This window comes from Bidens hawaiensis, unplaced genomic scaffold (assembly GCF_021521415.1).
Source record: "Bidens hawaiensis isolate Kalapana, Puna unplaced genomic scaffold, B.hawaiensis_p1.1 tig00022444_1, whole genome shotgun sequence".
NCBI lineage: Eukaryota > Viridiplantae > Streptophyta > Magnoliopsida > Asterales > Asteraceae > Bidens > Bidens hawaiensis.
This window is the reverse complement of record NW_027493496.1, coordinates 158,551-172,816: the sequence shown is the minus strand read 5'-3', so window position 1 is coordinate 172,816 and position 14,266 is coordinate 158,551. Positions and strand designations below refer to the sequence as shown.

Sequence of the window (14,266 nt, the reverse complement as noted above, 5' to 3'; positions counted from 1 at the left end):
TTTGTAACAGAGTTGTACAAGATTAAAAGTATAAGGTTAAAAGTGAAAATTAAAATTAAAATAAAAAAACTTTTTATGCACAACGTACAAGTTGTGATGCATAAGAAAGTTGATAATTGTATATATATATATAATTGGTCTAATATAAAACCCAAGTATGCTTGGAGTACTCAAACTCTAATTATAATGAAATTAACATTTAAGAAATTTATATACATGTCAAATATCAAAAGTTATAGTAACAACTATAACAAAATACGTGAATATCAATATCGATCAAAATGACACATTATCAAATACCAAAGTGTTTCAAAAGTTGACATTCATTTTCTAATGCGCTGAACTATTCATCTCCCACTTGATTGAATTAATCCAAGTAATCACCAAGTAGCTCCGTGTTTACCACCTAGATCCAAAAAATCGTTGAGTAGCTTCAACTTGACTGCCTGGATCCGACTTTCGAGTCTGAGTAATATAAGCTTAGTTAGAGAAAAATTGCCTCAAACGGGTGCCGAGTAGCGTGTAACTGCCGAGTACTCTATCGATTTGACCGAAATTTACAACACTGAACCAAACTAAAATTTTAATGTCCTTATGATATTACACAAAATGATAATAATGTTACACCGAATTTTATACTATCTTTCAATCTGGTTAAGGTATTTCCACTTCATAATATAACACAAAATGATAATAATGCAAATTATTATAAACATAAACAAAATTAAAAATTCTGCTTGTTTTTCAATGCCTAATTATTTTACCACAAGTATCTATCAAATGTGCAACAGCATCAATCTTGTACTGTGTAACTTTTACAGTCAAGAGCTGGTTTTGTGCCACAAGTTTATATAGCGGCTGTATTAACTTACTGTCTGGTAACACTTAAACCAGTCAGCTCGGCCAGCCGCAACTTTAAAATAAAACATAACTAATTTCACATTTATATAAATCAATTCTAAAGCTGCAATTAAACAGTCTAAAGCCGTTTATCTCAAAAAAAATTACAGTAATGCTGCAATTAAACAATATATGCACATAAATAGATACAGATTAGATTTCGGCCGTGAAGATAAAGATTCGCCGGAGACGTGTGGAGGCAGGATTTAGGGTTAGGATGAATCGGTTGTAATGGCGAATAGGCTTTTGATTATGTAATTAGATGAGAATTTGAAGCCCTATAAACATGCTATGGGCCTCATAAAGCCCAAGCCTGGCCCGTGGATATTGCTATATTTCTTTAATTTTAAAAAATTAACATACTACGTGATTATCGGTTATGATCGGTAAAAAGTCGAGTCATATGAGCTCGAGTCATGTGTAGACCAAATTAAGAGTCGAGTCAGATGAACTTGAGTCATGTGTAAGACCAAATTATGGTTAGAACGAGTCGATACAAAAATGGTTAAATTAGTACGATTCGTGTCGGTACGCTTTTGAGTCGAAAGGGGTCAGGTCAGAACATATTTCAGATTAAAACAGTGCATGTTCAAAAAGGGATTCATATCAAAATATGTTGGTTTAAAAAAATATCTATTTGAAAATTACTGTATATTTCAGTTTTGTTTCTTGATTTTCGACATCATTTACAAGCTTACTGCTTTTCCATGAATTACACGTCTACATTTAGGTTATGTATGTACTGTCATAAGATGAATCATGTACCGACACTGATTATGTGGTTGATGTTAAGTTGTGCGCCCATTCGACCGCACCACGCGGGCACCCGGATAGTTTTATTAAAAGCTTCTGCTACTCTGCAAAATACCTAAATATTTAAAAGCTACAGCTAACAGCTACCAGCCCAGCCTTCAGCTAACAGCATAGGGTATGTTTGGCAAAGAGCTTTAAGCTACAAGTTTTTAAGAAAAATCTCATATTTATTGAAAAGTCTTGTTTGGTTAGAGTAGCTTGAAGCTTTTAGGTTAAGAGAAAAACTTGAAGCTAAAAGCTCCAACTACTAGCGTTTAGAAAAAGCTACAAGCTTTTAGTATTTCAAATATTACAATGTTGGTACTTGAACTTCCATAATCTTTTGTTAATTCATATGATAATTACATATTTAACCCATATTCAAGACTAACTACCCCCCATGACTTTTTAAAATACCATACTTTTTTCGCACGTTAATATTTTTTTTTTTAAAAATGCATCATAAAAATGAGCATTTTATTCACTTTAATTTGAGTATCATATTGTTATACTTCTTTAACTTTAAAAATTAACATATTTTGGGAATATTGGTTAGCATCGAAACAAGTCGAGTCAGGCAAGCCCGGGTTATGTGTGAGACCAAATTAGGGTCGGAACGAGTCGATGCAAAAAGGGCTAATTTAGTTTGGTTCATGTTGGTACGGTTTTGAATCGAAAGGGTCAAGTCAGAATAGGTTTCGGATTAGAACGGTGCACCGCGCGACCACCCAACTAGTTTTATGAAAAGCTTCGGATACTCTACCAAACACCTAAATATTTCTAAAAAGCTACAGCTAACAGCTCCAGTTTCTAGCCACCAGCTTTCAGCTACCAGCTAGTTTTGCCAAACATACCCATAGTATATAACTAGTTTACAATAAATTGAGATCAATAATAACAATCATGGGATTCTTCTACCAGCTAGTTTTGCCAAACATACTCATAGTATATAACTAGTTTACTAAGTAATTATTGTATGTTTGTAAAGCTACAACATGTTTTTGCAAAGTGTCCCTAAAAAGCATTTAACATTAACACACATACCCAAATCCATGTAGACGTATTATGTTGTAAATATAAATCAAGGGCATTTCACTCACTGTCATAGTGCTATGGTTATCCCTTGTAAGAGCATTATCATTTCTCCCATAGAATCTGTAACGTAAATAAATGGTTTAAACCAAGTTTCAAATATTACGGTCTCGATAGTAGCATATATTAGAAAATATTATAGATCAATCTAAAACCTCACCCACCACTGCGACAACTGTTGTCACCTGGGGTTCCTAAATGGAACCCGACAACAGTCAAAATGACCAGAGACGGATTCAGAAATTTTTACTAGTGTGGGCGCAAACTGGATCGAGTAATGGGTCGGGTCAAGAGAACAACTGAACAGGGTCGTCCAACTATTTTTTAGACCCAAAGTGGAATGAACTTTCGAACAAATGAGAGGGTAAATTAGTCTTTTTACACCCCACCATTTAAAAGTTAAATATTAAAGTTGCGTTTTGGACCCACCTTTAACTATTATACAACATTACCAAGCACCACAGTGTTATTGCTGCCTTCAGTGACAGAACCGGAATTTTTATTTGAAGGACCACAGTATACTTTTTATTTAATATGTTTCACAAATTATTGAAATTAATTCATAATAATTGGATGGTCACTGATTATCCTTTCAAAATTTGTTTTTATATAATGATAATAATATTTTTGAGAAACTAAAATGCATATCTGATCAAATAATATAATTGTTATAAAATTACAACGTAAAACATAAAAAAGAGAAAGTTCATACCCAAATGTTATTTTTATTTAAAACGACGACTTTCTTGTATTTAGGGTATCGCATTCTTTAAATTTAGAGAGGTCCAATGTCTCACTCTAACCAAACTATGTTGTGTTAATTAGACTCATATTGGCTTTAGAGTTATCCATACCCAAATATTGTTAAGATATTAAACAAACTATCCATAAAATGGCAGGTAACACTAGCTAGATACTCAGTCTTGAATAAGAAATAGGTAAGTATAATATGAAATTATTTAAATTAGTTGAATAAGCTTTAGAAAATAAACATTATAATAAAGTAACAGTGAACATTATAATTAAATAATTATTGAAGGTGCCTTGATCCCTGTAATTAATATAAAATAATAATATTGAGCATGTTCATCTTCCCCTTCTAACCGCTCTGGTTTTCAAGCCGCCGCCGCCGAAGGTCAATACATTAATGTAAATCCGCTGATGACGTTAGCAACGGTGGGCACCACTAGCAGCCGGACGATAGGCACTGACTTATGGTTGAGTCATTATATACTTAAGCGTACATGTAAACGCGGCATTCCGGCAGTCGGATGGTGTGCGCTTACAAAAAAATTGCAGAAATGCATAATAAATTGAATTGATTCCCTAATTATAAGTTCACGGTGTGATGATATATATGTGATGATGAATTGAATCAGTTTAAGTAAATGGAATAAGAATTTTATATAGTTATTGTACCTGGAGGTTGGAATAAATGGCGAAGAACATCAAAAAAAAGTTACTGATAATGATAATATGAAGATTTGATCATGTTTGTGTGAATCTTTTGAGCTCACACCAATATCAACAAAAGATTCCATCCACAGAAGGTACACACATCCAATTCCAAGCTATATAATCCACCAGTTCACTGAAAAATATTCGGGTTCCGTTTTTGTTCTAAGACCGCAAAACCGATTTCAGTTAAGACCGACACCCGACCCGCCTTAAAAGGTCCGGTTTTATTTTTTTGCAGTTTCGTTTATCAGGTCGGGTAATCAGCTTTGCACAGCCCTACTTACATAGCAGAGACTGAATAAAACCTACAAAGTGATATACAGATACATGAAAAATTGTATGTCATAATCTTGTCTTGCAACCATTTTTCCAAAGTGTAACAATAAAGTCCTTCCACCATGGTCGTTAGAGAGTAATCCATGTTTAAAAAAGATATTTGTTTGAAAAAATGGTTTATTTGTCTAAAAAAATGGTTTATTTGTCTAATTATAATCACCATGTATACCAAAACTACACATGGCTGTAATATTTTTGCTTTTATCGATGTCCGAAACTTGTATATCAAAGTGACATCAAGTTAAAAAGAAAAAAAAATTAAAGCGAGTTCAATACAAAATACTCAAAACCAATGTTTTGATCAGTATCAAAACTAACCCATAATCAATATGTATACTTTTTTCTTCTTGTAATTTGGCCCGTTTGCAAACTGTTGACCCACACACCAAGTTAAAAGCTTATCGGTAATCAAACTTTAAATGCAAATTCCGTTGCTTTTAAACTACCAAAATTGTTCTTGTTGGTAATCCTTTTGTTTTAATCGGCACCCGAAACTTGAAAAAGTGACCTGCTACTAAAAATATTTTTCGAAGCGACCTATTTCCAAGTTAAATTACCAGTGTCCAATGGTTTGATCTGTATCAAAAGTAACCCAGAATACAAAAAAATACCAAAAAAGTTAAGTTGGCCCGTTTTCAAATTGTTGACTTGTCACCTCATCAAAAGCTTTCATGTAACCAAAAGTTTAAACCCGAAACCTAGTTGGTGTTTGCTAAAGATGTGGGCTTTATTTGGATTTTTAATGCGATTTACTCAAAAATCAAATATTTTCTTTACAAAACTATTAATGTAACCAAGTTCTTAAATAAACACAGATTGTTACTACGCAAGCATAATAAGTGAGTTTATCAATCGAACCTGAGAAACATACCTCAATCTATTTTGCTTGTTGTATTGGTGCATAACAGCATTAAAATCTTGCACTTACAACATGTCTCCTGCCTTCACTTATTCTCAAATCAAAAATGAAATAAGCAGCCCATGAGTTAAAGATTAATACTATTTTAGCATGACAAAAATTACAATTCATTGATGAATCAATAAATTTGAATATACTAACCGCTAAAGGTTCTTGTGCACCAATTAATTCCACATAAACAACCCCGAGTTGTCGCTGAACCTCCACTGAAATTGCAGTCAAAACTGGGCCATGAATTAAAGTAAAACAAATTCAAACAGATCATGGAAATTTTTCATAAATTTAGAAAAGCACGGGCATCAAATCATCTTAGGCATCAACCGTCAAGCGACGCGTAGTCCAAATCCTGACCTGGCTGTTATTAACATCATTCGATGAATGAATCTGACAACAAAATTGAATCAGATAAACCAATCACCAAAAGAATATCAGATACATAAAAGTGATCTTTTTATTTTTTTTCAACAAAATTGAATCAGAGAAGAATTGTTTATATTCCAAGTTACTAAACTTTATACATAGAGTACAACATAGTTGCATCACCAACCCCCAAAATTGTAATATATATAATAAATACTTGAAATAAACCAATAGCATTCCTAATTTGTTCTCTACCTGTGTCCCAATCCCTATCATCAACTTTAGAATTTAGAGAATATACAAAGATCTTATAAAGATGACGGAGATAGGGCTGTTCAAAAAGCTCGTGACTCGGTCTTGGCTCGACTTGATCCGTTAGCTCGTTGATTAAACCTAAATTTTAATATCTATATGTAATAATATAATACCAAGAAATAAAAAAATAAGAATTATACATATATTATGTCACTCGATACCTAAAACGTTATAAAATAATAACGAAAATAAAACATATAAATTTATAAATTTTCTAATTTATAAATTTTATATACTATATATGTTAAAATTATATTTTTTTGTATTTTATATATCAAAATTTTAAAATAAAAAATAAATAAATAAAAAATAATTTTTTTTTAAAAAAAATTAAATGAGCTCGAGCTCGGCTCGAACTTTAAACGAGCCGAGCTCGAGCTCGATTTTTCAGCTCGATAAAGAAAACGAGCCAGCTCGATTAAGTTCGAGCTCGAGCTCGAGCACACTCTAGCTCGACTCGACTCGGCTCGTTTACAGCCCTAGATGGAGAGCACATGCCATTAAAAACCTAGTACTACTGCCTATCTCTTATTATTAAATATTTGATGTTACGTGTCGACTTCTGCTGAAGTGTAGATTCTAATTTATCATCTCTCTCTCTAATCAAACAATAATGAACTTATTGAATTTACAAAAGTTGCAACGAATTGCTATAACACAAGAGTTTACATAGAAGACCTGTTTTTTCAGCGGCTTAATGCGCTAATTTTATTTGCTATTCACGGCTCATATATTAGTTTTTATAAGATGTTAAGAAATTAATGATATATTATTATTAAAATAAATACTTTTAATTTTTTTATATAATTTTCTAATACAACGACCAACAAATAGAGAATTGTCTAGGTATTATGTATGAGGTGACCCAATGACAAAAGACCACCGTAAATTGGCCCAACTTAGCTATACGGAGCCCTTAAGCGCCTTCATATTATCTCGAGTTCCGAGGAAAACTCACCCGCCCGAAGGACCACCGATGGTAAAACGACTCCCTTTGGATCGAACCGAAGATCAAAAACATCCCAATATTTCTTCATTAGGCCACCCTTGCTCTTCCCAAAATGTTATAAATGTAAATTAAACTTGAGTCTTCGTTAAAAAACCCGAGCCTTCCTAGTTCCTACTACAACACCACATTAATACCTTCTATAGTCCGATCAGATCCGAACCTATCCGAATTCAGCAAATTATGAAACTGGACTGAAACCCCAACTCTCCTACCGTCAATAAACCAACCAGTAACTAACAAACTAACTACACACAAACACATAAACCCAAGTATGCACAAAACGGCTCAAGCGTGGTTCACCGGCGGTCCGAGCCAGAATAACCACGGTTCATCTCAACCGCCTTCACTTCTCGCCGACTGGAACGCTTACGCCGCATCTTCACAATCACAAGATCTAGACTCGTCCGGTCTCGGTTTCGATATCGAAGCCGCTGTGCGATCAGCTAACGATAAGGTTTCCGGCACGTTTAATGTGTAATTGAGTCGGTTAGGTTATTCAATTGTGTATATTATGATCTGCATTTTGTTATGTGTTTGAATCTGTAATGTTATAGTTTATTATAAAACCCTAGGATTGATAATTGATGTGTAGTTAGTTAATTATGGTTTATGAAATAGGTAATTATGCGTAAACGAAATATGAATTCTTCCGGTCTCGGTTTCGACTTTCGATATCGAAGCTGCTGCGAGATCAGCTAACGATAAGGTTTCCGGCACATTTAATGTGTAAGTAAGTCGGTTATTCAATTGTGTATATTATGATCTGCGATTTGTTATGTGTTTGAATTTGTAATGTTATGGTTTATTGTGAAACCCTAGGATTGATAATTGATGTGCAGTTAGTTAATTATGGTTTATGGAATAGAAAATTATGCGTAAACGATATATTAATTCGTCCGGTCTCGGTTTCGATCTCGAATCTGCTGTGTGATCAGCTAACGGCACGTTTAATGTGTAAGCTGCTGTTTGATTTTGTATATTATGATTTGCATTTTGTCACGTGATTGAATCTGTGATGTTATGGTTTGAAATGTAGTAGTTTAAGTTAGGATGAATTTGAAACCTTAGGATTGATAGTTGATGTGTAATTAAAGGTGAACGTACGTTCACAAACACAATTGAATGAACAGAGGTTTTGTTCATGATCGTTTGTTTAACTAATCGAACGAAATTTCATATTTGTTCATTTATTAAACGGATGGACATAAACGAACTATCTGCTGAACGTTTGGTTCGTTTACAGCCCTAGAATTATGTATAAGCACAATATATTTCATTAATTTTGGTAATGTTATGGTTTTAAACCTGATTGTTTAATTTAAGCTGAGTTTTGAAACCCTAGTATTGATAATTGATGTGTAGTTAGTTAATTTTGGTTCGTTAAGTAGAAAATTATGCATAAACACTATATATTTCATTAGTTCTGGTAATATTATGGTTTTTAACCTAGTAGTTTAATGTAGGCTGAGTTTTGAAAGCTTAGGATTGATAATTGATGTGTATTTAGCTAGTTTTGGTTTATGGAATAGAAGATTATGCATAAACACAATGTATTTCGTTAGTTTTGGTAATATTATGGTTTTAAACTTAATAGGTTAATTTAGGATGAGTTATCAAACCTTAGGATTGATAATTGATATGTATTTCGGTAATTTTGGTTCATAAAATAGAAGATTATGCATAGACACAATATATTTCATTAATTTTTGGTAATGTAATGGTTTATCCTGTCCTGGTAATTTAGGTAGAGTCAACAGAATGGAGTTTCTTGTCTGTAAATCAAGAAAGCACATCTCCTTCTCTGCCATTGGTTATCAAACCCTAGAATTGATAATTGATGTGTATATTGTTAGTTTTGGTTCATGAAGTAGAGAAATATGCATAAACAAACTATGAATTCATAGAAATCTTCATCTTCTTAGGGTTTAGGGAATTCTTGTGAACTGTCAATCGGAAGATTGTATAGTTTGACTAAAAAAGTTAAGGATCACACGCTGTAAATGGGCCGAACGATTTTTTTATTTTAGTTAACGTTTGTTTGTTTATGGTTGCTCATTAATGGTTTTTAATTTTTTTTTAGTGATTTTTCTAATCTTTTCATATAAATTTAAGCAAAATTATTAACTATAATACAAAAATATACATGAGTAATTGAGTATAATGTGATTAATTTATATGTAAAATTAACATATGAATGTTAAAAAACACCAACACAAAACTTGGTAGCCGTACCGATCTGTTGACACTGACCATTTTTGGTTAGCCAAATCAAGTAAACATTGTTTGTGTTCATCTGTGTTTGCGAACAGTTCACGAACAGGTACATTTTATCAATGAACAGACACGGACAAGACATTTCGTTTGGTTAGATGTTCGTGAACCGTTCGTTTGTCCGATATAAGCTTAACGGACAAACATGAACAAGGCCTTGTCAGTTCGGTTCGTGTACAGCCCTTGTAACACTTAATTTGTCTAATAACTATATCTTTTCATTTTGAATTTCAGACATCTTTTACAAAAACCATTATTCTCATGGTTGAATGTACAAGTTGTATCTTATATTATATTTTTCTTAATTTTATAGAGTTTCAAAGGGAGTGAGGGATATACCTGGAAACTTTCAATCTGCAACAAGCAATGTGCCAACTGGAAAATCTCTTGTGACATTTGGAATGCTTCTTGCTGTTGGTGTGTTTCTCGTGTTCATTGCTGTCACTGTGTTTCTACCAGTCATGGTGATTGTGCCTCAGAAGTTTGCCATATGTTTCACTATCGGTTGTGCCCTCATAATTGCTTCATTTTTTGCACTCAAAGGATATAGAACTCAGTTTGCCCATATGACATCTAAAGAGGTAATTTACGCATCTTCCATATTATTAAAGCCATACCGGTAGTGATTCTTAGTTACAAACCAAACGCCCCCATGTACGTTGTTCACCTCATACCACTAGAAGTTATAATATTGGCCAGTTAGTTTTACAGGAAATGGGCCACATGGTCAGAATGGGTCGATTGCAGTCCAAAATGTGTCTTAAATACACTTAACCAAAGATTATGATTGACATGATATAATTTTAATCTTATTTGGGCTCAAACCGAACCGAAAACTGCAATTTTGGTTATTGAGTTTTTTAAAACCGTTCGGTTTTATAGGTTTCTGTTTGGGTTCGGTTTCGGTTTTGCAATTTGGGGTTGAAAAAAAATGGCCCACAGCTATAAATTCGGGCCTAATTTCTTTTTGTTAGTTATTAATGATTTCTTTATATTCAATTCGTCTAAAATATTCGGGTTATTAAATTCTTATAAATTACTTAAGTTTCAAAATAAAAAAAATGAAAATTCATAAATTTGGTTCAGCATGGTCATATGGGTTTGAAATTTTTGGGTCGAACGAGAACAATGAATTTGAATCTAAATCTTTTTGTTAGTTGATTCTTAAGTGATTGTTATTCAGTTGGGTTAGACTATCTATTACTTGTATTTCAAAATTAAAATTAAGATCCATAAATTTGATTCGGTTTGGTTTCTTCAGTTTTAATTGTTTGGGTTTGGTTATTTTGGTTACGAATTACAAACCAAATTCCGCATTTACATGATTTACTTCTTATCACTAGAAGTTATAATATTGGCCCGTTATAGCTTAATATGAAATGTGCCACATGGTCATAATGGGCCGATAGCCACCCAAAGTGTTTTTTTAATACATATACTTTTTAAATCTTATTTGACACATTAGTTTTTAGGTAAAACATTGTAATTTTGTACAAAAAGTGTTTTGGATCAACCCAACCCGCTAATATATTATTGTCACCTAAGATGTTTATCTATTCTTTTTTCAGAGACTTCCAATTACATTGGGCTTTATTGGCAGCATGGTGGGCACCATTTATGTTTCAATGGTGCTTCACAGTTATCTTCTTTCTGTATTCTTTTATATGTTACAGGTAATAACTCATAAAAGTCATAACCTTTATTCTATGCACAGAGTTTTCTAGACCAATTCGATAATATTTACAATTCTGCCAGGTCATCTCATTGTCATACTACGCAATTTCCTACTTTCCCGGAGGATCGGCTGGCGTGAAATTCTTCACCTCTGCTATCACTTCTTCGATTCTGAGATGCTTTGGGAGGTGACGTTGGGTACCACCTGATGTTTATAAGTTTTAAACGCCCCGTTCTGTTTTACTTGTGATGTTTAAATGAAACTTTAATTCTTTTGATATGTTCCGTTACCTACTTACTGTGCACAGATAGATGTTAGATTGTAGCCGGATTTAAATCTGACCCATTAATGAGTAATGACAAAACCGGCGGGTCCGGTTGGGCTGGGCTTGGCTGGGCTGGGCTGGGTGTGGCTGCACAGGTAAAAATCACAGGCCTCTTCAAAGGGTAGAGGTAATAAAACTGTTTCGAGTATTTTTAAAGGGTAGTTTACTTCTACAAGTTCTAGGCTCGTTTAACTTCAAGCTTGAGCTCAAACCCACCTTGGCTTAACTCGTGAACAACCCAAGGCCTGTTTGACCAAACAAAGTGAAAGACCGAACAAAACGATCTAGATATGGTTTTTTATTTCAAAGTTAAGAATCAAACCAAAAGTGGATGGTAAGTTCATACAACATTAGAACAGATATTTAATTTTAGACACCAATGCTATCACGTTTTGTTAAAGAAAAAGAAAATATCTACATAAAATGATAAAGGATAATTAGTTGGAGTATTTTGTCATCTTCCCAATTCCCACCATGGTAACTTAATTATTAACACTAGTCAGTAGTCACCACTTGTTGGGATGTCAACAATATTCAAAAAAAATATGAATGATATGGATTTCCATCCTACCATGACTCTTCTTGAACAGTCCCAAGTATCACCACCGCCGGCCACCGTAGGCCAGAATTCGCTGCCACTAACTTTCTTTGACATTGGATGGTTAAATACGTTTGATCCGATACACCCACTCTTGTTTTATGAGCTTCCAATCACTAAAACTCAGTTCACTGAAACCATTGTGCCCAATCTTAAACAATCTTTATCTGTTACCCTACAACATTTTTTCCCATTTGTTGGTAAACTCACCATATTCCCTAATGGTGATAAAAACCCGGAAATCCGTTGTGATGAAGGTGATTCTGTAGTGGCTACATTTACAGAATGTAATCTTGACTTCAATGATCTCATCGGGAATCATCCTCGTGAATGTGACAAGTTTTATAATCTTATACCGATATTGGGACGCACTGTTAAACTGTCTGGTTACATTACAATCTCAGTCTTTGCGGTTCAAGTGACGCTTTTTCCCAATTGTGGTATTTCTATCGGAATGACAATGCATCATAGCCTTTGTGATGCTAGCACCGGGTTTTGTTTCCTAAAGGCGTGGACGCTGATTGCTCATTCCGGTGGTTCGGATGAGCTATTTTTGGCTAATGGAACTTTGCCGGTCTATGATAGATTGGTCAAGTTTCCGAAACTAGATGAAAGTTATCTAAAGTATGCCAAAGTTGAAACCTTTAACGAAGAGTACAAACTTCGAAGACTTTCTGGACCAACTGATAATGTTCGAGCCACGTTTGTTCCGGCTCGAACCACTATCAATGGGTTGAAAAAACTGGTTTCAACTCAACTTCCAACGTTAGCACATGTATCATCTTTTACCGTAGTATGTGCGTACATTTGGAGCTGTGTAGCAAAATCATACGAAGATGAGCTATATCTATTTGGATTCAGGGTTGATTGTATGTCACGACTGGATCCACCTATCCCGTCTGCTTACTTTGGAAACTGCGTCATGCCGTGTGAGAATTTCGCAAGAACATCTGTTTTAAAAGGAAAGGAAGGTTTCTTGACGGCTGCTAAATTGATCGGAGAGAATCTACCCAAGATGTTAACCGATAAAGATGGAGTCGTGAAAGATTTAGGGCCTATTGAGAATCTGTTTCGTGATGGGGGGCCAACGAGGTTAATGGGAGTCGCGGGAACAACGAAGTTGAAGTTTTATGACTTAGATTTTGGATTCGGGAAGCCCATAAAGCACGAACAATATCGATCGATTATAATGGATCGATATCTATTAGTGCCCGCAGAGAATGCAACGAAGATTTGGAGATTGGAGTGTGCCTTTCAGCTACTGAGATGGATATTTTTGTTGGTATCTTCCATTCTGGTCTAAAATCATACATTAGCTAGATTCATCACATTGTTATTTTGTTGTCTTGTTGAATGGTTGGTTCACTCCCAAAAATAATTGGTTTTGTCATATTTTACATTGTTTCTATGTGTTTGCAATGTCTGAATATATTTTATGCATCGACTTTATATTTATATAACATTAAAGATGACAAATGAATCCAAAGCCGACTGATTGACCCGCAAAAGACAGAGAAACGAAAAGATTGAAACATTGGGACGAGTAATTAATGTGATAGATATTCAGTGTAACACCCTTGGTAAACACAACATCGTCCCACTCTTAGGCTATCCCACATCGGCCGTGGACAAGAGAGATCACTGGTTCATAAGTATTGTCCTGGTTCTTCAATCACCAACGCGTTTTGGGCAACCAAAAACAAATCCGTGAGCTCTTCGTGGGCAGAGCGGACAATATTGGTGGTGCGAGGGGCCGGATGTTATAGTTGGTATCAAATCCACTCTTGTGCCGTTCGGGATGTTGGGACACGCCTCATCGAGGACGATGAGTCCAAGGGGGGTTGTCTGTAACACCCTTGGCAACCACAACATCGTCCCGCTCTTAGGTTATCCCACATCGGACGTGGACAAGAGAGATCACTGGTTCATAAGTAATGTCCTGCCTCTTCAATCACCAACGCGTTTTGGGCAACCAAAAACAAATCCGTGAGCTCTTCGTGGGCAGAGCGGACAATATTGGTGGTGCGAGGGGCCGGATGTTACAGTACTGTGACATTCAACAATTTCGAGTCTCGTTTGTATTCGTTTTTGTATTCGTTTATCATGTAAACCGGCCCATTTTGTAAACCAAAGCTTATGATATAATCAAAATGATGGATTTTATGTTACAATATTGTTTTACACTTGTTGGGTCTTGAAAACATTCTTTTTGGTCC

General features: G+C 34.6%; 1 protein-coding gene, 1 long non-coding RNA gene and 1 pseudogene across 2 annotated transcripts; 2 read left to right on the top strand and 1 right to left on the bottom strand.

Moving 5' to 3' along the window:
* Nucleotides 1-4,527: 4,527 nt before the first annotated feature.
* LOC143565567 (uncharacterized) lies at nt 4,528-5,739 on the bottom strand. The gene is made up of 3 exons (XR_013141094.1): nt 5,639-5,739; nt 5,450-5,531; nt 4,528-4,948 (listed from the first exon to the last, which is right to left on the bottom strand). It is a non-coding gene; the product is annotated as an uncharacterized LOC143565567 (long non-coding RNA).
* A 1,630-nt stretch (nt 5,740-7,369) lies between these two features.
* Nucleotides 7,370-11,372, top strand: LOC143565573 (protein transport protein sft2-like). Its single transcript, XM_077052510.1, has 4 exons — nt 7,370-7,655; nt 9,766-10,033; nt 11,021-11,125; nt 11,208-11,372. Exons 1-4 carry the CDS (start codon nt 7,453-7,455, stop codon nt 11,316-11,318), a joined length of 687 nt encoding a protein of 228 aa, XP_076908625.1. The 5' UTR covers nt 7,370-7,452; the 3' UTR covers nt 11,319-11,372.
* Nucleotides 11,373-11,973: 601 nt separating this feature from the next.
* On the top strand, nt 11,974-13,378 carry LOC143565572 (malonyl-coenzyme A:anthocyanin 3-O-glucoside-6''-O-malonyltransferase pseudogene; annotated as a pseudogene).
* Nucleotides 13,379-14,266: the final 888 nt, after the last annotated feature.

Bases quoted from the DNA above. Each gene is read 5' to 3' on its own strand.
- LOC143565573 (XM_077052510.1), top strand. From the start codon at position 7,453: ATGCACAAAACGGCTCAAGCGTGGTTCACCGGCGGTCCGAGCCAGAAT. The intron at 10,034-11,020 runs GTAATTTACGCA...TTCTTTTTTCAG, and splicing joins CCCATATGACATCTAAAGAG to AGACTTCCAATTACATTGGG. The intron at 11,126-11,207 runs GTAATAACTCAT...CAATTCTGCCAG, and splicing joins TATTCTTTTATATGTTACAG to GTCATCTCATTGTCATACTA.